Below are 22,152 nucleotides of genomic sequence, written 5' to 3'. Positions count from 1 at the left end.
GGGTTTGGGGTCATGGATCCTCTGTGGGTTTGGGGGATTTGGGGTCATGGTTCCTCTGGGGTTTAGGGGATTTGGGGGGTTTTGGGGGATTTGGGGTCCCGGCTCCTCCGGGGGTGCAGGGGCGCGGCGCGGCCGCCAGGGGGCGCCAGGCACGAGCGGGGTCTCTGGGGATCCGCGGGGCAAAAATGGGGGCACAGGGGGGGTTTTGGGGTGCCAGGGGTGCACAGGGGTGTGCAGAGGGACATGTAAGGGGTGTGTAGGGATGAGCACAGGGCACACACAGAGGGGAGTATATGGGACACGTACCGGGCTGTCTATAGGGCACATACAGGGCTGTCTGTAGGGTGTCTATGGGGCACATACAGGGCTGTCTACAGGGTCTACATCGGGCACATACAGGGTGTCTATGGGGTGTCTATGGGGTGTCTATGGGGCTGTCTATGGGGTGTCTTTGGGATGTACGGGGGCGTGCACCGCTCCCCTCCCGGCGCTCGATTGCTCACGCCTGCGCCCCGCCCCTCCCCGCGGCGGGCGCCTCTCCCCGCGGCGTTGCGGTGACGTCACTCCCGGCTCGCGGTGACGTCACTGCCGCCGCTGCCTGGCGCGGGGCGCGCGCGGGACCGAGGGGGGAGCGGGCGCGGCTCCGTGAGGGCTCCGTGAGGGGAGCGGGCACGGCTCCGTGAGGGCTCCGTGACGGCTCCGGGTGAGTGCGGCCGGCCCGGGGGCACGCGGGGCCTCCCCGCTGCGGGAGGGGCCGCGGGCCGGTTCCCGCCCGCTCCCCGCCGCTCCAGCCCCGCGGGCCGGGCCTTTCCGCGGGCGTTGGGCCTCCCTCGGCCGGGGTCGGGCAGGGCCCCCCGGGGCTGCCCGGGCGGGGCCGGGCGGAGGCGGAGCGGTGGCACCCCCCGGGCTCGGATCCCTCCCGGGCCCGTTTTTCTGCCCACGGCTCGCCCGCGCCGGGGTTTTGTGGGTCTCCCTCAGGATCGCCCCTAAATCGCCTCTGGGCGAGGGTCCGGCCTGCCGCTGCCCCCGGTGCCCCCGGTGCCGCGGGGCAGAAGGCGCCGCCGGCCCTGACCGGGGCCTCACCCCGGCCTCCCACGCTCCCCTCCCGTTACCTGCCCGCGGCAGCCGGGAATTGCGGCGCCTCCCTCCCGCCTGCCCTTGCGAAACCGGCCGCGGTGGTTCCTCTTCCTCCGCGAGCCCAGCGGAGCCGCCCCGGCCCTCGCCGCAGCCCCGGGATCCCCTTCCCGGGGCTGCCGGCCCAGCCCGGCCCGTGCCCGCCCCGCGGGGAGCCGGGGTGCGCTGCCCCGGCCGGGGCTTTTTTAAGGCACAAAGCTGCTCATTGTGCCCCAGCAAATCCCTAATCCCGCGCGGGTGCTGTGCCTGGCCTCGGCGGGCTGGCGGGGGGCTCCGTTTCCCACCGGGAATCGCGTTTGGATCAGCCTCGGGGTGCGCACACGGCTCTGGAGAGGGAAACCCAGCTCGGGGGGTTTCTCCCTGCTCCCGATGCTCTTCCCTGGGGCCGAGCTGCCGGTTGGAAGCAGGACCGGGGCCCCTGTTAATGATCACCCTCTGACCTCCGGGCTGCCGGGAGCAAAGTCCCTCGGAGCCCGAGGCGAGCCGCCCCGAGGGGAATTCACCGGCTGCTCCCGGGAGCCGAGGTGGAAATTGGGGTGCCTGGTGGGGTCGGCCGTCCCCTCGGAGCTGCCCCCTCACCTCTCCCCCTTTCCCTCCCCCCAGCATGTTTCAGACCTTGTACAGCTGTTTTTGGTGGGAACGGCTCTGGCTCCCGGCAAACCTCACCTGGGCTGACCTGGAGGACCGGGATGGGCGAGTCTATGCCAAAGCCTCTGACCTGTACATCACCCTCCCCTTGGCCTTCCTCTTCCTCGTTGTCCGGCACCTCTTTGAGACGTGAGTCCCTTCCCTGGGGGTGGGGAGGGGTCCTGAGCCCCCGGTCCAGCTCTCCCCGTGCCCTGGCTGAACCCTGGGGTGGGCACTTTGTGCTCAGCCTAGCTGGGGGTCCTGATCCCCCCTGACAAGCCCACGTGCTCCCCTTTCCCCACACAAACACGGCGTTTAGGCAGCGATTTGTTGGGCAAACAAAGGGAACAGACCCGGCTTTGTTGGGACAGCAAGAGGAGGGGGGGAGGCCGAGCGGGGACAGCCCGTGACAGAGAGACCCGGGGGGAAAAAGCCACCAGCACCGAGTGGCTGGGGGTCCCTGCGTGGCTTTGATGGAACCAAATCATCCAGGTGACGTTTGTGTCCCCAACTCCTTCCCCAGGTACGTGGCCACCCCCCTGGCCGGGCTCCTGAACGTCAAGGAGAAGGTCCGGTTAAAAGCCACCCCCAACGCCGTGCTGGAGAAGTTCTACGCTGCCACCAGCAAACACCCCAAGCAGGTGAGGCCCGGGGGGGTCCCCAGAGGTGCCCGTGGGGGGTGAGGGTGGCTGTGTGACACCGTGGGGCTGCCCTGCTGTCCCCAGGCCGACGTGGAGGTGCTGGCCAAGAGGAGCGGCTGCACCGTGCGCCAGGTCGAGCGCTGGTTCCGCCGCCGCCGCAACCAGGACCGGCCCAGCCTGCTCAAGAAATTCCGGGAGGCCAGGTGAGACCCTCCCTCCCTGCCTGCCTGCTGTCACTGTCCCCCCACCCTGGGGGGCTCTGGGAGTCCCAGCTTGGCCGGGGGCTGCCTCGGGGGGTGGGAGATGCCGGATCTGTCCTCCTCCCTGCTGCTCCCCGGTGCCCGTCTGAGGACCGTCTGCTTCCTTTTTCCAGTTGGAGATTCACCTTTTACCTTATTGCTTTCATTGCTGGCATGGCTGTCATAGTGGATGTGAGTATTGCCCCCCTCCCCTTGCGCCCCCAGCCCCCCTGGCCCCTCTGACTTTGTGTCTCCCCCTCCCCACCCTGCAGAAACCCTGGTTCTACGACCTGCGGGAGGTGTGGAAGGGATACCCCATCCAGGTGAGCACGGATCCCACCCCAGCTTCTCCTGCCCACCAGGATCTGCAGGGGGGGCTCTTGGCACCCCTCAGGGCACCCGGACGGTGCCCACAGGGGGGGACCAAACCCCTCTGGGGGACACAGAAGCCCCCCCACAACCTGTCCCTTGCCCCCAGAGCATTCTGCCCTCCCAGTACTGGTACTACATGATCGAGCTCTCCTTCTACTGGTCCCTGCTCTTCAGCATCGCCTCCGACGTCAAGCGCAAGGTGGGGGCTCAGGGAGGGGGTGGGAGACACTGGGACATCTCAGCAGGGTTTTCCTCAGCCTCGTGGTGGGCAGGAGGGAGCAGCTGGGACACACAGGGGCCGTGGGATGGGGGTTTGCTGTGGGTGGGGTCCAGGCTGCTGTAGCCCCCCCACTCTGCTGAGCTCCCCATTGCTGTGGGCACAGGACTTCAAAGAGCAGATCATCCACCACGTGGCCACCATCATCCTCATCAGCTTCTCCTGGTTTGCCAACTACGTCCGCGCCGGGACGCTCATCATGGCCCTGCACGACTCCTCGGATTATCTGCTGGAGGTTGGTGTGTCCCCCTCCCCTGCTGCCCCCCAGGCCGTGCCCCCTCCCCAGCTCACCCCTCTGCCCCCTCCCCAGTCTGCCAAGATGTTCAACTACGCCGGCTGGAGGAACACCTGCAACAACATCTTCATCGTCTTCGCCGCCGTCTTCATCATCACCCGCCTGGTCATCCTGCCCTTCTGGTGAGCTCTGCTGGGCAACGGGGAAACTGAGGCAGGGGCTGCGGGAGTCTCGGGGGGTGGGATGCTGGTTCTGCCCCTGATAGGGTGGCTTTTCCTGGCAGGATCATGCACTGCACCATGTTCTATCCGCTGGAGCTCTACCCCGCCTTCTTTGGTTACTACTTCTTCAACTTCATGATGGTGGTGCTGCAGTCGCTGCACATCTTCTGGGCCTACCTCATCATCCGCATGGCCCAGAAGTTCATAACTGGAAAGGTGAGAGAGGAGCATCGTGGGGAAGGAGCCACTCGGGGTGACCCCCAGATCCTGAATCCTGAGTCCCAACTGCTCACCAGATCCTGGGCAGCCCTCAGTGGGGAGAAACCGCTGTGGTTGCAATGGGGAAACTGAGGCACGGCAGGAAAATGTTGGGCTGGTGCCTGAACCCCCTTTTCCCTCTGCCCACAGGTGGTGGAGGACGAGCGGAGCGACCGTGAGGAGACGGACAACTCTGAGGAGGAGGAGGAGGTGGCCAAGAACGGGCCCCTCTCCAACGGCCACCCTGTCCTCAACAACAACCACCGCAAAACCGACTGAGCGCCCCGGACCCGAGAGCTGCCACCTCCTGCTGCCGGCCCGGCCCCTCCGGCCGCTCCACACGGGACCCGGAGCGCCTGCCGGGCCCCTCCCCTCGGAGCGGGGCCGCAGCTCTGCCTCACACTCACCGCTGGTGCCCTTCCACCTCTCACCTGCTGCCTTAATCCACCGCGGCTCCCCGGGACAGGCGGGGAGCGCACCGGGACCGGCTCCATCCCCCCGGCCGGCTCCTTCCCGGGACCGGCTCCTTCCCGGGATCGGCTCCATCCCCCCGGGCCGGCTCCATCCCCCCGGGCCGGCTTCTTCCCGGGATCCCAAGCATTCCTTCACCGGGGGGAGGGGAAAATCCCCCTTTTCCTGAGCTGTGTCCGGCTGGAAAAGCCGGCTGAGCCCCTGCTCCCCGAACTGGGAGGGAGGAGCAGGGAATTCCTGGGTGTTCCGTGCCTGAATGATGGGATGACACTGTGGAAGTACTTGGGGGAAGGAACTGCGGGGCTGAGTCACTCCTTGTGTCTCACAGAGTTTAATCCTCTCTCATTTCTCTTCGGTAAATGGATTTTGAGTCTCTCCCTCTCCGTGGCCTCTCCCAGCTGTAACAGGACAAATTTCCAACTTGATTTTTTTCCTTTTTTTTTTGGTTTTTTTTCCTCCTTTTCTTTCTATTTATTTGGAAGACAGAAGGAGCCGGGCTTGGCTCTGTCTCCTGCATCCTTTGGGATGCTGTGAGACCTCCCAGCACGGAGGGGTGGGGGGAAAAGGACCATTAACCAATGTCAGACCAAAACGTGTTTTGTTATTCTTGGTTTTTTGGTTGGGTTTTTTTTTTTTTAATAAAGAAAAGGTTAAATATATTAAAAGTTTAAAAAACTAATAAACTTGGGTAAAAAAATTCAAGATTTGGGCATGTTCTGTGAGTGGCACAGTGGCCCTGGGGTGGGAAGTTATTTTGGCATAGATCCCTTAGGCAGTGCTAAAAATGGGCAGAGTTGAGGATTTTGATGGTTTTTATGTATTTCTTTTTCTCCTTCAAGTTCTCCAAGTCTTCAAGGCCAGGCTGGAGCGTGGGTTTGGGTTCCCTGAGGAGCTGCAGCCCCGCTGGGATGACAAAGCCTCCATTGAGGTGGACACTCAGGATGGAACTGGAGCTCCAGGAGGCCCCAGAAAGGTTTTATTTTACAAAGGGAAAAAAAAAAAAGGTTATTTAGCAGGAAAAAACCCAACAAGCCTCCCTTGTGCAGGGCTGCTTTGAGTGGGCTGGTGCTGGGTATGGGGGCTGGGATGGCTGGAATTGACTCCAGCACCTCCCAGCTTGGGCTTTTCCACGTCAAGAATGTGAGATTTGATCCCAGTTTGTCAAACCTCACCTCTTTCATCCAGTTCTCAGGGTGGATTTTAAACCCTTTGGATCTGTTCTGGTGCCTTCCCTCCTTCCTCCCCCCAAACAAAAAAGAAACCCAAGCCCCACGCCTGGGCCTGGGGCCGGGTACCCAGAGCCAGCCTGGGGCTCTCTGTGACATTCTGGGGAGAGGCACCAGATCTGCTTCCCCAACAAAATCCCAACCCCTTCCTCTGTCATTTTCCCCAGTGGAAGGGTTTAAGGAGTGTTTGTTTTGAGGAAAGGTGAAGGAAAGGTGAAAATGTGGGAGCTCCTTATTCCTTTGCCTGGGCCCATCCACGTCTGGCATTTTTCCTGCAAACCCCAGGGAAACAAAGGTGATGGCAGCAGTTCAACTCTGCTTTTCCAGGGCTCTTTGCTGTGTCTCGAGATCAGGGTAGGTTGTTTTTAATAGAAAAACACACTTTTATTGCTTTTTAGCAACTGAAAGATTCTTTACAGCTCACAGGTGAAGACAGATATTTAACTTTTTGTCTTTTTTTTTGCCTGAATTCTATAAATCCTGATTGGTCCAGTCTTCCAGGGATTCTTTCCACCATCCTCCCTCCCACTTCCAAGACCTCAATCCCAACTGGGAAGCCCTTCCCAGGAACACTGGGGAAGTGCTTGCTGCTGGATAAAGGAGGTTTGTGCCTTAAATTTGGTGGAAAGATGGAAGAGAGCAGGAAAAGCTCATTCCTTGAGGGAGGGATATCCTGTGGGATAACTGGAGCCTCTGGAAGGTGGGAATCACCCCCCAGCACAGCCCAGGCCCCTCCCTGCTCCGTGTCCATCTGTGATTTTCCAGCTGAACGGGAGAACTGAGAACCTCTGGAGAAGAAACTTCACCCTCACTGAGGGAAAGTGAGCAGCAGGCCTGTGGAGAGGTGGGAGCTGCTGGCAGGGAGCAGGGGGGCTCAGAGCAGCCGGCCCCGGCAGTCGATGGCCCCGCAGCAGCACAGCAGCTCCTTGCCCTCCACGCTGCCAACCTCGTAGTTGTAATCCCAGGTCAGCTCTGTGCCAGCTCTGATCCGCCTGGGAAGGACAAAAACCACACAGGATGGGTGAGGAGGCTGCTCCAGAAAAGAGGAGAAACTGGATGGGAGAAGGGAGCCACACTTCCATGTCAAGGGGATAAAACTCCCTGAGGAATCATTCCTGTGAGGATTCACTGGAGGAGCAGAGAGGCACACGGCAGGGATTCACCAGAACTCAAAGATTTGGGAGTAAAACAAGAAGGGAAATTGGCTGCTCCATGCCTCACTCAGCCCTTTGGGAAGGTCTAAAACTGGTGGGAATCACACCAGAATCTCCAGCACAAGAGAGAGGATCTCACCTGCCACCGAGGTTTTCTCTGCACAGGAACGATGGGAAACAGGGAATGGGGTTTCCAGCAGCAGGGAACACCCAGCCCTGGCCATGGAGCCAGCTCCCAGCAAAACCCAGGAATCCCAGCCCCTCCCAGCACTCCAGGACTCACTTGCTGGCAAAGAAGGCGACCCAGGGGAAGCGAAGGTCGTGGGTGTCCACGAAGACGTTCTGCACAAAGAGGTTTGGGGTGCAGCTGTGCTGTAATGGCAACAGAGAAGAGCCTGAGCTGCTGCCCGGGCAGGGAGGCCGAGCTGCCAGCGCTGAACAGAGCCTTTATAAACAAGCAGCATTCCTGCTTTGCCTGCCACATCCAGAGGAATCCTGCTGGAACAGGCTGCACGCCCGGGCTGAGTCATAAGATCCACACTCAAAGGTAACGGGCTCTGGAAGGACTGACGGGGCCGTTCCTGCTCCCACCAGGCTGGAGCAGCTGTTTTTTCACTCAGGAAGGTGCATCATCCTCCCAAACCTGCTCTTTCCCCACTTCTCCCTCCGCTCCAGGATGAGGCTGAGGCAGCCAGGGAGAGAGGGATAAAATTCTCTGATGAATTATTGCTGTGAGGATTCACTGGAGGAGCAGAGAGGCACACGGCAGGGATTCACCAGAACTCAAAGATTTGGGAGTAAAACAAGAAGGGAAACTGGCTGCTCCATGCCTCACTCTGCCCTTTGGAAGGTCTAAAACTGGTGGAAATCACAGCAGGACTGGGGAGGAAGAGCCCCACTGAGCAGACAGCTCAGCCCATGCTGCAGTTCATTTGTGGGGACTCCCTGGGGGTCCCCTAAACTGCAAGTTCATTGGTAGCAGCAGGCAGGCAAGGAGACCCCTCTAATTAGAGGGGTGCTAATTAGATGAGGGTTTTTTGGGGATTCCAACCCCAGGAGCAGCATGGTTTCTGAGGGAGAAGGGGGGAAGGAGGAGGCAGAGCCTGGAGAGAAAAGGGGCCAAGAGAGCACTCAGCTTAACAGGAAGATTCAAACTGGGAACAAAACTTGGCCCGATGTGATTACAGCCACAGCCCCTTCAGGGGAGGATCACTTGCAATAAACATTTCCCAGGGGTGAAACAGATCACGCCGTGGAGCTAAAATGTAACAGCAGGGGCTGACTCACGTTGAGGTAGCGGCCCAGGTTGCCCTCGAGCTTGGCGTCGATGATGTAGCAGTTCTCCTCCCCGTCGTAGAACTGCCGCGTGCTGCGGCGCACGGGCCCCGCGCTCTCGCCCTTGTCGGCCGCCGCCAGCGGCGTGGATTTGATGGCGATGCCGTGGGTGGATTTCAGGGCGAAGCCTCGGGTGGATTTCACAGCCACCTGTCTCTTCACGGGGCCTGCGGGGAGGTGGGTTCATCCAGCAGGGCCGTCCCTGCTGCTGCTCCACTCAGAAGTGACAAACCCTTCCGAGCCCAACACCACTCCAGGATCAACCCAGCCCAGGCTGCAACCCACCACAAGCCTCACTGTTGCTTTTTCTTAAAACACCCAAAAATATCTGCTTTTGAGGAGCAGATTTTGGAATTTTGTCTTGCCAAATGCAAGGGGAAGGTTCCAAGCTCAGCTGTGGGACACGGCCTCACGAGCCCTTCCTGGTGCTTTCCAACCAAAACTTCCCACCCTCAGCCCTGATCTCGCCCCTCACCTGACCCAGATGATGAATTTTTTTTGTCCTCCTCTTCCTCAGATCCTGAGGAAATGGTCTGGATGTCGTCGCTGTCGTTGGCTGTGCCCGGGGCCTGTCCTGCCCTGTGCTCCTCGTCGCTGTCGGTGCTGCTCGACACCATCAGCACATTCTGGGGACAGGAACAGCTCCTGGAGTGCATCCCAGCCTCCCTTTTCCCCAGGAATATGGTGCTCTCCTCCAGCTCACCCCCTCTGTTCCTACCCTTTGGGAAGAGATCCCCCCCTCTGGGCACCACGGCCCACAGGTCAGTGTTTGGAACACCTGTGGCATTTTGGGGGGCAGCTGAGTTCTGCTTGAGATCCTGCAGCATGAGGTGCTCAAAAGGAAGGGAGAAGTCCCCAAAAAACAAGGACAGTTCACCAGGATGGCTTCCTGCAGATGGTTCTGGCAAACAATGAGTCCCAGGTGTGCAAACCAAGGTGCCAAATCCCACCCAAAATCCTACACTCTCCTCTTTTTTTTGATTGTTCAGATCCACAAAAGACGCCCCAAAATCCAAAGGCGATTGACTGCCCTCCAGGAAATCACAGCTCAACTGGGAACCAAAGGCTGAAAATGACCCAAAAGAAGGTTGAAGAAGGGGTTTGGGGGTGGCCCCTCCAGGCTGGGGGTCCCTCTCACCTCCGAGGTGGGCGCTGGGGCCAGGGATCGCCGGCGGCTCTGCAGCAGCACGGTCCCGCTCAGCGGCCTCCGGATCCCCTCCAGCCTGGGAGGGCAGGGGTTGTAGCCATACCTCCTTCCCAGGCTGCTCAGCCTGCAGGGACACAAGCAGCTCACACCTGGATCTCCAGGGAAAACTGTCCACAGGCCAGGTGGGAAAAATGATTTAAGGAATCTTACCCGGGAATTTTGGTTGATTCTTCAGGTTCCTGCAGAGGGGAGAAGCACAGGTGATTGGAATCTCTCCCTTCTTGAGCACTCTACAGCCTTTCTATGGAATTGTTCCCCAAAATGCCAGCCCAAGTGAGATGCTGCCTGTCCCCACACTCAGTGTGACACCCAGCATGGAGATTCCCCTCCCTGGGGGACTCCAAGTGCCCTCCCTGGAGCAGGGGGTGGACAGGGACCACTTCCATGTCCCTGCTGTCCCCAGCCGTGTCCCTCAGGTCCCCAGGCAGGAGGATGTTCAGCTCTGCTCCCATCAAGTGACTTTTGCAGCCTTTTGTGCCACAAACTCCCTCGCTGGGAGGGGAAAAGCCAGAGAAGCCAGGAGAGCTGAGCACAGGGACATCCAACAGCCCCACAGTCGCCCTGGATGTGCTGTAAGGGTAGAAGAGCCACTGGAGCAGCAGCACCTCCCTGCCTTTAACTCTCCCATTCCTCATCTCTCCCTCACCTCCTTCTTGGCCACCTTTGCCTCTCCATTCACATCTCCTGGCGTGGAAGCACAGCCCTTCTCCCTCTCCGCAGGGACCTCCATCTTCACAGCCTTGCCTTCTGCCCCTTCTCCCACCCTGAACGACGAGGCGCTGTCGCTGTCCTGGAAGCTCTCAGCCACGTTGTTGGAGCTCAACCACGAGGCCACTTTGTTCTTGGAGACCTCCTCAGACACGGGCAGCTTGCAGGGGGCAGCTGAGGTGGGCTCCTCGTGGCCGAGGGGCCGTGTGAGCCCCGAGTCCTTGGAGGCCGCCTCCGAGGGGCCGTGGTCGCGCTGGCCGCGCGTCTGCCGGCGCGTGGCGTAGCTGCGCAGCACCGAGCTGCTGCCCAAGCTCTCGTCCTTGCAGAAGTTGTCATCGGAGCTGTCCTCGTTGGATTCCTCCAGCTCCTCTGTGCCCGTGTTCTCCTCGTCGTCGTCGTCGTCCTTGAGGTCCACGCCGCTGTTGTCCGAGGAGCACTTGGCGTCGCTCTCGTAGCCCTCCTTGAAGTTCTCCACGCTCTCGATGTGGTCCAGGTTGGCAAAGTACTCGTCACCCATCTCCAGCCCCTCTTTGTCAGCGAAGTCATCTGTCAGGATTTTCCCTGGGGGGGAGAAAACAAAGTGTGAGTTTTCTTTTATCCTCTCCGAAGCCCACGGAGGAGAAAACAGGGATGACATAATTTTATTCCAAAGCTGGGCTGGGAAATGACAACATATCTCGACGTAACAGAACCCTGAAGCTTGTGGTTGAGCTAAAATCAAGATTTTCAGCCCAGAAATCTCTACAGAGCAGCTCAAGCAGAGCCTGGGAAGGGCTGGAAGAGCAGAGAGGCAGCAGCTCTGGATGTGCGTGGCTCTGTTCCAGAGCCAACACAACTTCTGCATCTCGTGGGCTGTGCCGGGCCCGGCCGGTTCACTGAGCACAGGAAGCAGGGCTGGGGCTGGGTCACCTCAAGGACAGCCCAGGGGACATCTTGTGACACTGGCACTGCCACCGCAAGGGTTCTGCAGTGTTGGGCAAGTTCATCAGCTCAGCTTTCACCCTCCAATCCCCAAAACAGCATGGCAGGAGCTTCACACTCCTTCTGGTGCATTTTGGAATCATGGAATCATTGGGTTGGAAGAGCTTCTGAGTCCCACTGTTCCCCCCAGCACCGAGCCATGTCCCCAAGTGCCACATCCATGTGCTTTTGAGCAGTTTCAGGGACAGTGACTCTACCCCCTCCCTGGGCAGCCTGACCACCCTTCCCAGGAAGAAATTTTCCTGAATGTGCAACTTAAACCTCCTCAAGGCATTGGAGAGGGCCAAAAGGTCCCACCTGAGCCTCCTTTTCTCCAGGATGAACCCACCCAGCTTCCTCAGGAGTTCTCCAGACCCTCCTCCCTGTGCTCCAACCCCTTCCCCAGCTCCATTCCCATCTCTGGCTTCCCCTCTGGTTTCCACGTGCCAGGTGAGCTCCCACCTGCGTAGATGCAGACAAAGGAGCCCTTGGCGATGTCGTCGAGGCAGCGAATGCCCCAACCTTTGTTCTGGGTCTTGAAGAGCTGCAGCCGCACCTGCAGGCCGTGCTGGACCAGGCGGTTGGTGCACATGTTCACGTTGCACTTGCACCTCTTGTTGCACTCATAAACACTGGAAGAAAGGAGAAGGAGAATTTCCAGGATGAAGAAACATCCCAAAGTCTGTGGTGTTGGCAGTGCTGGGGTTATGCACAGAAATCCCAGAGGACCAGGCTTGGAGGAACCCATGTTCTGGATAATCCCCAAGGGCCCTTCCAACCCAAACCATTCCACAGCTGGCAGAAGAACCAAGACCAGAGGCACTGGGATACCCAGGATCAAGTCCCTCTCAGTGGATCTGGGGCTGGTGCTTGTGAGGGCTCTGCTCACCCTGTTGGAAGACACTCCTCCAGCCTCTTGTGCTGGTAGCCTGAGTTGGGGTTGATTTGCCCTCCAGGGGTGCAGCCGCTGGCCTGGATGGTCAGCTGGTGACAGGCACACCTGGATCTGCAGGGAGACACAGGAAGAGCCATGAGATCAGTCTGGAGACAGGAAAATAAATCACATCTTTAGGCAGAGATGGGCACAAAGGGTTTGACTTGGAATCAAGCAGGAGAAGTGGTTTGATTCCACTCCATTCCAAGAGAAGCTGTGGGTTTCTCATCTCTGGAAGTGTCCAAGGCCAGGGTGGACTGGGCTTGGAGCAACCTGGGCTAGCAGAAGTTCTCCCTGCCCATGTCAGGAGTGGGAACTGGATAATTTTTAATATCCCTCCCAACCCAAACCACAAAACCTGCAACAAACTAACCCACACGGGTTTAAATCCCAGACCAGACCCACCTTGGGGCATCCCCTGGGCACCTCACTCAGCCCCAGTGCTGTCCCCTCACCCAGCAGCAGTCACCTACTTGTCCCTGCAGCCATCCTTGCAGTCACAGCCCACGAGGAACTCCCAGCTGGTGTTGATGTACACCCCTTTCCCGGGGATCCTCTCCTTGCTGTAAGCCACCTGCGGCGGCGGCGTGTTGTCGATCTCGTTGACGCACGACAGCGGCACGTCCTCCTTGCCCTTGGTGATGTCCGCGATGTAGTAGTAGGGCTTGTAAGGCTGGAACTTGCGGTCCACCAGCACGTAGGGATCCAGGCAGAACATCTCCAGGAACAAGAAGTCGCAGTCCGTCTCGAAGAGGTAGCGCTCGATCTCGTGCATGGAGCGCAGGCAGAGCCCGCAGGGCGTTTTGTAGAGCACGTGGAAGCCCATCTTGCGGTTGACGCGGCGCCGCGCCGTCATGCGGCGGAAGTCGTAGAGCAGCGGGATGAGCAGCGGGTTGCGGCTGCGGTACTGGTCGCTGCGCACCGGCCGCACCCGCGCCAGGCAGTCGTAGTTGCACACATGGGGGAAGTAGAAGGTTTTCTCCAGAGGGGCGCGGTAGGAAGGCTCGCTGGGAACGCGGTCCATCATGCCGTGGAAGGGCTGGGAGGGGACGCTGCTGGGGGCGCTGCGGGGAGAGAGGGGGATCAGGAAGGGATGTGCAGGTGGGGAGAGAAGGGACACGAGGCCAGGTGGGCAACAGGACCTGCTTAGACCGACCACTGTGTGACCAGCAGGACCTGGGTACTCAGGCATTGGGAGGGGAGAGAGGGGGTGAAGGGATGTGCAGGTGGGGAGAGAAGGGACACGAGGACAGGTGGGCAACAGCACCTGCTTACACTGGACACTGTGTGACCAGAAGGACCTGGGTACTCAGGCATTGGGAGGGGAGATGGGGTTAAGGGATGTGCAGGTGGGGAGAGAATGGACACAAGGCATGTGCAGGTGGGGAGAGAAGGGACACGAGGACAGGTGGGCAACAGCACCTGCTTACACTGGACACTGTGTGACCAGAAGGACCTGGGTACTCAGGCATTGGGAGGGGAGAGAGGGGGTGAAGGGATGTGCAGGTGGGGAGAGAAGGGACACGAGGACAGGTGGGCAACAGGACCTGGGTTACACCAACCACTCTGTGACCAGCAGGATCTAGGTGCTCAGGCACTGGAAGGTGGAGAAGTCACCATCTCTGCAAGTGCTCAAAGTACAAGTGGATGTGGCACTTGGGGACTGTGCTCTTGACCCCCAAAACCCAAAGGAAATCGACTGCCCTCCAGGAAATCACAGCTGCTTGGCAGTGCTGGGGGGGCCTCCATGAACCCAGAGGCTTTTCCAACCTCTTCCACCTCCCCATGACGTGAGCTGCTGAATCCCCAGCAGAACCCCACCAGCACACACAGGTCCCACACGTGTCCCCACACCCCAGATGGGAGGACTCGTGGATGTGTCCCACCCGAGCTCTGCTCACCGGTGCTGCGGGGCTGGGAGGGCCCTCCCAGCTGCTGGGGTGTCCCCGAGGACAGGGGAGGATGGGGACGAGTGCCCGGAGCCCACGGAGCCAGGACGGAAGGAAGTGCTTTTCTTGGCCACCTGCTTTCTGCCCTGGGCCAGCTGGGTGTCTGAGCACCTGCAGGAAGGGAAGAAGAAGCTGATTCAGAACATGGAAAAACAAAGTAACACCGGGAATCAAAGTAACACTGCCCCGTGGAATTCAGAAACCCAGGAGAATCCCAGCAGTGCTTTTTTAACTAATAAGTGTGAAAATCAGCCCATTTCTGCTACAGCAATCCCACAACCACTCAGAATTTCAGAACTCAGCTGCAGCTCCAAGAGACTTCTGATTTTGAAATAACAAGGATGCCCAAGGCCTTAATCCCAGGAAGCTGGACAAACCAGGCCATGAAGACACCCTGGGTTAGCAGAAACCAGTTTCTAGAAGCTTAACCAGGCTTGAGTAGGAGGAACAAATCCAGGATTCTCTTGCAAGGACTAAAGAACAAGATAAGATTGTGCAAGGAAATGTAATAACATCCCTGATGAAAGAGCTAGTACGGGCTGCAAAAAAAACCAAAACCAGGTTCTCAACCCATTTCAGGGGTTTTCAATCAACTGCAGGTTTCCAAACCATTCCAGGAGGTTTTCAATCCATTTACATCAATAAAACAGAAAACTACACCAAACCAGCTGCTGAAGAGGAAAAACTGAAGTTACTGGGGAGAAAGGGAGGAGACAAAGAGAGCAGGAAGGGATGAGGGCTTCTGCCAACAGCTGCCTGAAAGCAAAGTCTTCAAACACATCTCAAAAAGAGCAAGAGGAAAAATGGGCTTAAACCAGCCAGAAGTGGTGACAACACCGAGAAGAACTTGAAAGAGGGGGGAGAAACCCAGGCTTTCCTCAGAGGAAACAAGACACCACAGTGAGGAGACTGTTCTTAGTTTTAATCATCTGAAATCCAAGTGTTTGAGCCCCACAGAATCCCTGGGACCAGCATGGACACAGCCAGGCCTGGCTGCCTCCTTCCCTCACAGTTGGGATTTAAGGGCAGGGAAGCAGCTGCACAAAAACCACGTCCTAAAGCCAAGCCCAAGAGGGAAAAAAATTCCTTGTAAAACACTGCAAGGCCTGAATGGGAAAGGATTCAGTGATGACACGTGGGGCTGCAGGTCCAGCTTGGTTGTCTTCATGTTGTGACACTGCCCATGGTCCCGGGGTGTCCCAGTCCCAGCCCAGCTGGACCTGCAGGGCTGGGGGCCCAGCTGTGCACTCCAGGACCTCCTTCAGCAGCCAGAATCTCTCTGGCATTATGGAAAAGGTGATGTTCTTGTGGCTTCCAGTCCCAAATCCTGGTCAGACCAGCACAGAGGGAGCATTTCCAGGGGTAAACTAGGTTATATTGCACTGCTGCTTGGAGAGGAGCCCCCAGGACCCTCAGCTGGGGCAGGTGGGGTTTGAGCTGCTGCTACACCTGGAAAGGCTGTGGGGAGTAAAGATTGACCTCCTGCACAGGCTGCTGACACCTGGGACATGCCCTGCCTCCCTCATGTCCCACCAGCAGGGCACAGTGAGAGCAGAAGACATGCTGGCACGGGGCCAGGCAGCCATAAATCCAGATGGGAAATCCACAGCGCTGACAAAAATCAACTGGGAGAGCCTCTCCCTCCCCTAACAAGTCCCCCAGCACATCCCCAGGTTCCCTGGTGTCCTCCAACACACTCCCTTCATCACCAAGCCGAGTTCCTCCTTCCTCCAGGCCTCCTCCAGCCTGCAGCTCCGGGGATGTCCCCCTTGGGCCCCTGGCAGCGGCTTGGCCGTGGATTGCTCCGTGCCCACCGGGACCGACCGCTGATCCCGAATTCCCAGCGAGGTCAGCGAGCAGGGCAGTCCACGTGGAGGGACACAAGGCAGCCGGGGGCCAGCGCCTGGATCGTGACACGAGGGAGCAATTCAGGTTTTGGGAAGAGAAAGAGCAAAGTCTAATTTGGAAAGGCAAGTGCGAAGCTTTAGCCCTGAGGAGGAATATTCGGCTCGGGGAGTTGTTGGCTCTCAGCTCCCGCCCCCAGTTATTCATCCAGCAGCTTTAGGTAAAAGTTTTGCCCCAAAATCATGGCTAAAGCCATGGAGGACACTTGCACCTGAGGATTCCTCTGCACAGAAAAGGTGGTGCCTGAGAGAGCTGAGTGCTGGAGAGAAGCAAAGAGGTGGAAGGTGCTGGAGGTGGCTCTGGTACTTACTCCATCTCTGCAGGCTGCGGAGATGCAGGACGTGCAGCTGGCTCTGGAGCCTTGTACTGGGGACCAGCTCCTGCTAAATCCTGGGTGTACTGGACCACAGGGCCCTTGCTCCTCACAGCACCTGATGGGGAAGGTGAAAAGCCAGAGAGTCAGCAGGAAAAATCCCTAATATTATCCCAAGTTGGCTATACAGGCCCCAAAACACTGACTTGTTCCTGGAAGGAAGCAAAACAGAGGGATTTAGGATTGATGGTGGGACATCACTGAGCTCAGAGCACAGCAACTCCCCCAAAAAATCTGGTCACTTCACCCAAGTGCAGTTTGGTTTTGTGGCATTATTCCAGGAGAAAAATCCCACTGGAAATCTAAATCTCCTATGCCAGAGGACAAAAACCCTGGAAATCTAAATCTCCTGTGCCAGGGGAAAAGACTCGCTGCAAATCTGAAATCTCCTGTCAAAAGAAAGAAAACCAAAACCTAGAAACCTGAAACTCCAGGAACTCAGCTAAAAAACCCACCACACCCAAACCAGCCTCCAGTTAAATCCTAGGCTCTAAATGAAACCAAAAGATGCCACCAACCAACGTTGGGACGAGTCCTGGTTTGCCCACTCTGCTTCTTTTCCTGGGTGGAAGCTGAAGTTTTCATGCTGAACATGGGCTCGAGGCGTGTGGAGCCTCGGTAAATCCACTCACAACGTCTGTCCTCTTGTGGGAAGGAGAAGGAAACACCTGCAGTTCCCATGGGAAGAGCCTCCTGGAGTGAGACACAGAGAGAGCACAAGGAGACAGCAATGAGCATTGACAAACAGCAGTCAGAACAGACAATAAATTGTCAAACCCAATTAATTACGTTGAAATCTCTAATCAGGTATTAAGGAAAATTTCTTCCTGGAAAGGGTGTTCATGCCCTGGCAGGCTGACCAGGGCAGTGGTGGAATTACTACCCCTGGAATTGTCCAAAATTGTCCAAAATTGCTGTGGATGTGGCACTTGGGCACATGGTTCAGGGCCTCAAACTCCAAGATCTCAGAGATTCTTCCAATCTCAATTATTTCCATGATTAGCAACGAAAAAAGAATTTATCAAATCCCCAGCCTCAAATTCAATCCTAATGGGAAAAGGGAAATTCCTACCAGGAAAAGGATTTTCACCAGGCTTCCATCCACTTCTTCCACTCTGGATTTCCACCAGGTCCCTTCCCACTCGGTTTTGATCAGCTGCCCATTCTTCAGCAGAACCATGGGTCGGTTGGGGTAGGCAGTGATGTATTCCTCAATAAAATCCCGACAGGAAACATCCTCAATGTCTTCCCAGGCTTTTTTCACTGTTTGGAAAGGGACACGTGGAAGAAAAGAAATAGCATAAACCAGAGAGAACATTTAATTTTTTTTTTTTTTAGGATATCCCAGGTGCATTTTTACTAAGGTCAATCAAGGGGTGATCCCGAGGGCTGGAATGTTGGTGGTGGGGCATCCTGAACCCCCCCTGGCAATAAACCAGGATTTCAGATGTCTTCAGGCTCAGCACCACAAGGGACACAGCCGTTTTTGGAGCCAGGCTCTTCCCAAAAGCTCAGCAGGCCAGGAGGGACAGGGATCACTCACGTGGCCTGCAGACTGGGTACAGCTCCCACTCCTTCACGTACGACGCGTAGCCATCGTCGAAGAAGATCAGGAACCTGGAAAACAAAGGGGAATCAGGAATGGGAGATGAGGAGAACACTTCTCACTCCACAGAATGGAAGTGCAGAACCTCTCCTGCTCCTCCTGGAGACAGCCCAGTCCTGGGTGAGGACAGAATGAAGAGCTACAAATGCTCCCTGTGCTCCCCATGGCTGCTAACAGCACAATTCCCAGCCAGGCCCTTTTCCTCTGCTCCAAATCCTCTCTGTGCTTCAGGAAAGGGAGATAAAGGAAGAGAAAATGTTTAATTGCTGCTGGTTCCTGCAGGGAAGATGGATAAGGCACACACTTAGTGCCTCTGAGTAAGGACTCAAGCCCTGGAGCTGTACAAAAGCTGCAGGATGAGGGATCAGCATCACAACCAGGAGAGAGGTTGCACTTGGAGTATCAAATTCAGCTCATTTTCAATTACTAAACACAAATCAGATAAAATCCAGCACAATTTCCATCAGATCCAGGGAAATAAAATCCTTTATCAATCACTTCAGGAAAACCACAAACCTTTATTTTAATAGATCAGAGCAGCCTAGGCCTGTTTTTATTCCTAAAAAAGCTGCTCCAAACCTGCTCCTTCTCCTCCTGAAGAGCTCTGCCACCACCAGTGCCACTCTGCCCTCACAGGGCCCCTATTTCCTCCCACTGTTTCATGCCTCAAGGAGCCCAGACTCAACATTTGGGTGATAATTTGAATAAATTAACAGATCTAATTCCTGAATCAGGGCCACGGGCAAGAGTGGAAGCTCCACCCTGAGATAAGAAAGATGAAGAAAGTCAGAATGGCTTTCCTGGGGAGGCCTCAATTCAGCACCTGAAGGGTATTCAAATAAACCCTTTTATTTTTTGGCCTAAAACAAAAACAAAGCAGAGATGGGAGTGCATGACCATGGGAAATAAGGCATACCTGTCTTTATTCTTGACATTGGGGGTCTCAGCCACGATGCCAGCATAGAGCCACATCTGATTGCCATCCTTGTACCTGGCCACCACCCTCCTGCCCACGTGGTGCCTCTCAGCAGACGGGTGGTAATCGTAGGCAATGTGGTTGCCCGAGAGCAAACTCTTTCCTTTGTTATCAAACTTCACTTTGTATTTCTTGCCAGCACCTGGAAAGACATTTTAAAGCAAACAGGAAATAAACAGAAGGGAAAATAAACAAAAGGCAAGTGGTTTCACCGTAGAATTCCAATGCTCTGAGATCATTTATTCAGAATTAATTCAGAATTAATTTCAAAGCCTTTCAGGATTTAATTTGGAGGGTGAAGCAGTGGAGGTGTGTTGCTCCTACAATCCCTTCCAGGTGACATCACGTGCTCTGACACCCTTTAATCCAGGTTTCCCACCCAAAATCCCAGGAGAGCCCACATACCCACTGGCTGGATGGCAATCAACGTCCCCTTGTGCCACGTCTTGGTTCTTTTTTTCCCCAAAATCCTCATGCCCACTTTGAGGTCCCCATCAGTGTTGAGATCATTGCTAGGGGCTGCAGGGACAGTGACAGGCTGGGCAGTGCCAGGAGGTTCCTGAGGGGGCTGTGCATCTACCAAGGAACAACAGCAGAAAGTCAGTTCTAAATCACCCAAAGCACAGCTGGAAGCACAGTTCTGGAAGAAGAATTCCTGTTTTTCTTCCTCTCAGGCAGCTCAAGTGCCTCCTTTTTACTGAATGGAAACAGCTTGGAAAAGAAGCAGGAATTCAGAACCAATCTACCCTGAATTAGAACAGCAGTTTGGGATCAATAAACATGAATGGAGATTTCCAGCAGGGAAAGCAGATCATTGTTTTTCCATTTTGGGAAGCAAGGGCACATGGCCCCTGGAAGCTCCCACACCTTTCTGTGCTTCCTGCAAGTTGGTTTTCTTGTTTACAGCATCCATGAATTTTGCAACATCCCGGGCAGATTTCCTCATGGCAGCCATTGCTTCCCTCAGCTGGAGGAAAGAGAAGGGAAACACAGAAACTTTTGGTTTTTTGCACCTAATACAACGTGGTGTCTCATAAAACCCCACATGAGGAAACATCTCTACGCAGGGCCTCCCCACTCACCAGAGTCTGATCCCTGGAGATTCTGGGACTGCTGCTGCCTGTCAGTGAAGAGAAAACAGTGGTTTAAAACCCTTTTTTTTTGTGAAAAAAATCCATCCTAATTAAATCACAGAGAGCAGAGGAAACAGGGAAAAGTGCCCATCCCAAATCTCTGCCAGGAAACCCAACCAGACAAAGCTTTTCCTCTGCCACCTCTCCCCATGTGGGATCATGGGGACAACAGTGAGGCAGGTGGGAAAAGGGTGAAATCCCACTGGGGACTCCAGGAATTCTGGGATTCCAGGAATTCTGGGACACAGACAGCGTCTGGCAGATGCTCCCCACGAGCTAAGGGCATTCCTTTGTCCCCATCCTTCCCCTGGCCCTGCTGGGGACACTGAACTGCATTTCTGGGACACAGACAGGATCTGGCAGATGCTCTCCTTGAGCTAAGGGCATCCCCTTGTCCCCAGCCCTCCCATGGCCCTGCTGGGGACACTGAACTGCATTCCTGGGACACAGACAGGGTCTGGCAGATGCTCTCCTTGAGCTAAGGACATCCCCTTGTCCCCAACCCTCCCATGGCCCTGCTGGGGACACTGAACTGCGTTTTGGGGATCCAAACAGGATCTGGCAGATTCTGTCCTTAGCTAAGTGCATTCCCCTGTCCCCACCCTGCCATGTCCCTGCTGGGGACACTGAACTGCATTTTTGGGACACAAACTGAACTGAACTGCATTTTTGGGACACAGACAGGATCTGGTAGATGCTCCCCACGAGCTAAGAGCACCCCCTTGTCCCCAGCCCTGCCCTGGCCCTGCTGGGGACACAAAGAGGATCTGACAGATGCTCCCCACGAGCTAAGAGCACCCCCCTGTCCCCAGCCCTGCCCTGGCCTGGCCCCCCAGGGACACTGAACTGCATTTTTGGGACACAGACAGGATCTGGCAGATGCTCCCCACGAGCTAAGAGCACCCCCTTGTCCCCAGCCCTGCCCTGGCCCCCCGGGGACACTGAACTGCGTTTCCAGCCCGAGTCCACGCTCATGACGTCGTCGTCCTCCTCGTCAGGGATCTCGATCACTTCCGTGGCCGCCGGTGCCTCGTCCTCCGAGCTGCTCTCCCGGTACTGCAGGCCCATCATGGAGAACAGCTCCTTGGCCAGCGTCTCGCACTTGTCCATGGCCCTGGGGGGGGAAACCAGCTGTGCCCCTGGAGCTCCACAGGGAGCTACCCCTGAACGCTGAGGGAGCGATGAGCCAGCCGAGGGAAGCGTCCTCAGGAAGGGTTTAAAGCCTTGGGGGGAAAGTTGTCAGTGTGCCTCGTTAAACAGCCACACCACGGGTCTGCCCTGAAGGAGAGGGAGCAGCCCCCCACATCCCCCTGCCCGGAACTGCAGCTCCCTCCAGGCCCACACACCTCACAGCATCGTCGATGAGCTGGTCAACGTGGGCCACCTCCTCCTCCTTGTGCCTCATGCACTGCTCCAGCTCCTCCAGCTGCTGCTTCCGCTGCCTCACCCACTCGGAATTCTCCACCTCCCTGTCGATGATCTCCCGCAGCTCCTCCATGGAGATGCCCAGCTCCTCCATCACCTCCTCCTGCAGCTCCTCCATGTCCTGGGAATCCATCTCGGCCGCACCTGAGGCCAGGGGAGGAAGGTGAGGTGATGAGGGAGAGGTTGGGGAGGGAGATCATGGGAGCTGCCTCACCCTTTCCCACCTTCCTCTGCCCCAACGTCCCCTCACAGCCCCCAGATACCCTCACAACCCCCCCAGTCCCCTCACAACCCCCCCAGTCCCCTCACAGCTCCGCCAGGTCCCCTCACAACCTCCAGGTACCCTCATAGCCCCCTCGATCCCCTCACAACCCCCCGGTACCCTCACAACCCCTCCCCTATCCCCTCACAACCCCTCCGGTTCCCTCACAGACCTGCCAGGTCCCCTCACAACCCCTCCGGTCCCCTCACAGCCCCCAGGTACCCTCACAGCCCCCTCGATCCCCTCACAACCCCTCCGGTACCCTCACAGCCATCCCGATCCCCTCACAGCCCCCCCCGCTCCCCTCATTGCCCCACACCGGGTCCCCCTCATCCCCTCCCAGCCCTGCCCGTCCATCCCACCCGCTCACAGGCCCCCACAGGCCTCCCCGTTCCCCTCAGCGCCGGCCGCCCCTCCTCACTCACCGGTGCCGCGGAACCGGAGCGGAGCCCGCCGCGTGACGTCACTTCCTGCGCGCGCCTGGCGCCCCCTGGCGGTCCGGGGTGGTGAGGGGACGGGGGAGA

General features: G+C 57.2%; 2 protein-coding genes across 6 annotated transcripts; one reads left to right on the top strand and one right to left on the bottom strand.

Annotated features, from left to right (window-relative positions):
* Positions 1–556: 556 nt before the first annotated feature.
* CERS2 (ceramide synthase 2) lies at positions 557–4,571 on the top strand. The gene is made up of 11 exons (XM_039710163.1): positions 557–703; positions 1,738–1,911; positions 2,285–2,402; positions 2,487–2,605; positions 2,776–2,833; positions 2,914–2,964; positions 3,120–3,212; positions 3,397–3,525; positions 3,601–3,707; positions 3,809–3,962; positions 4,155–4,571. Exons 2-11 carry the CDS (start codon positions 1,739–1,741, stop codon positions 4,281–4,283), a joined length of 1,131 nt encoding a protein of 376 aa, XP_039566097.1. The 5' UTR covers positions 557–703; position 1,738; the 3' UTR covers positions 4,284–4,571.
* A 329-nt stretch (positions 4,572–4,900) lies between these two features.
* Positions 4,901–22,105, bottom strand: SETDB1 (SET domain bifurcated histone lysine methyltransferase 1). 5 transcript variants are annotated; one of them, XM_039710145.1, is made up of 22 exons: positions 22,054–22,105; positions 21,288–21,510; positions 20,889–21,055; positions 19,891–19,928; positions 19,676–19,775; positions 19,214–19,384; positions 18,749–18,950; positions 17,770–17,843; positions 17,299–17,489; positions 16,745–16,919; positions 16,164–16,284; positions 13,901–14,059; positions 12,473–13,063; positions 11,955–12,071; positions 11,528–11,697; positions 10,044–10,666; positions 9,548–9,576; positions 9,329–9,461; positions 8,666–8,816; positions 8,143–8,357; positions 7,139–7,227; positions 4,901–6,693 (listed from the first exon to the last, which is right to left on the bottom strand). In XM_039710145.1, exons 2-22 carry the CDS (start codon positions 21,497–21,499, stop codon positions 6,576–6,578), a joined length of 3,846 nt encoding a protein of 1,281 aa, XP_039566079.1. In that variant the 5' UTR covers positions 21,500–21,510; positions 22,054–22,105; the 3' UTR covers positions 4,901–6,575. The 5 variants fall into 5 exon arrangements, with proteins under 5 accessions (XP_039566079.1, XP_039566080.1, XP_039566081.1 ...); XM_039710146.1 differs by lacking the exon at positions 22,054–22,105 and adding an exon at positions 21,991–22,008; XM_039710147.1 differs by lacking the exon at positions 19,214–19,384.
* Positions 22,106–22,152: the final 47 nt, after the last annotated feature.

The sequence above is a fragment of the Passer montanus genome, unplaced genomic scaffold (genome assembly GCF_014805655.1).
Source record: "Passer montanus isolate IOZ18808 unplaced genomic scaffold, ASM1480565v1 scaffold224, whole genome shotgun sequence".
NCBI classification, from domain to species: domain Eukaryota; kingdom Metazoa; phylum Chordata; class Aves; order Passeriformes; family Passeridae; genus Passer; species Passer montanus.
This window is presented reverse-complemented; position numbering and strand designations above follow the sequence as displayed.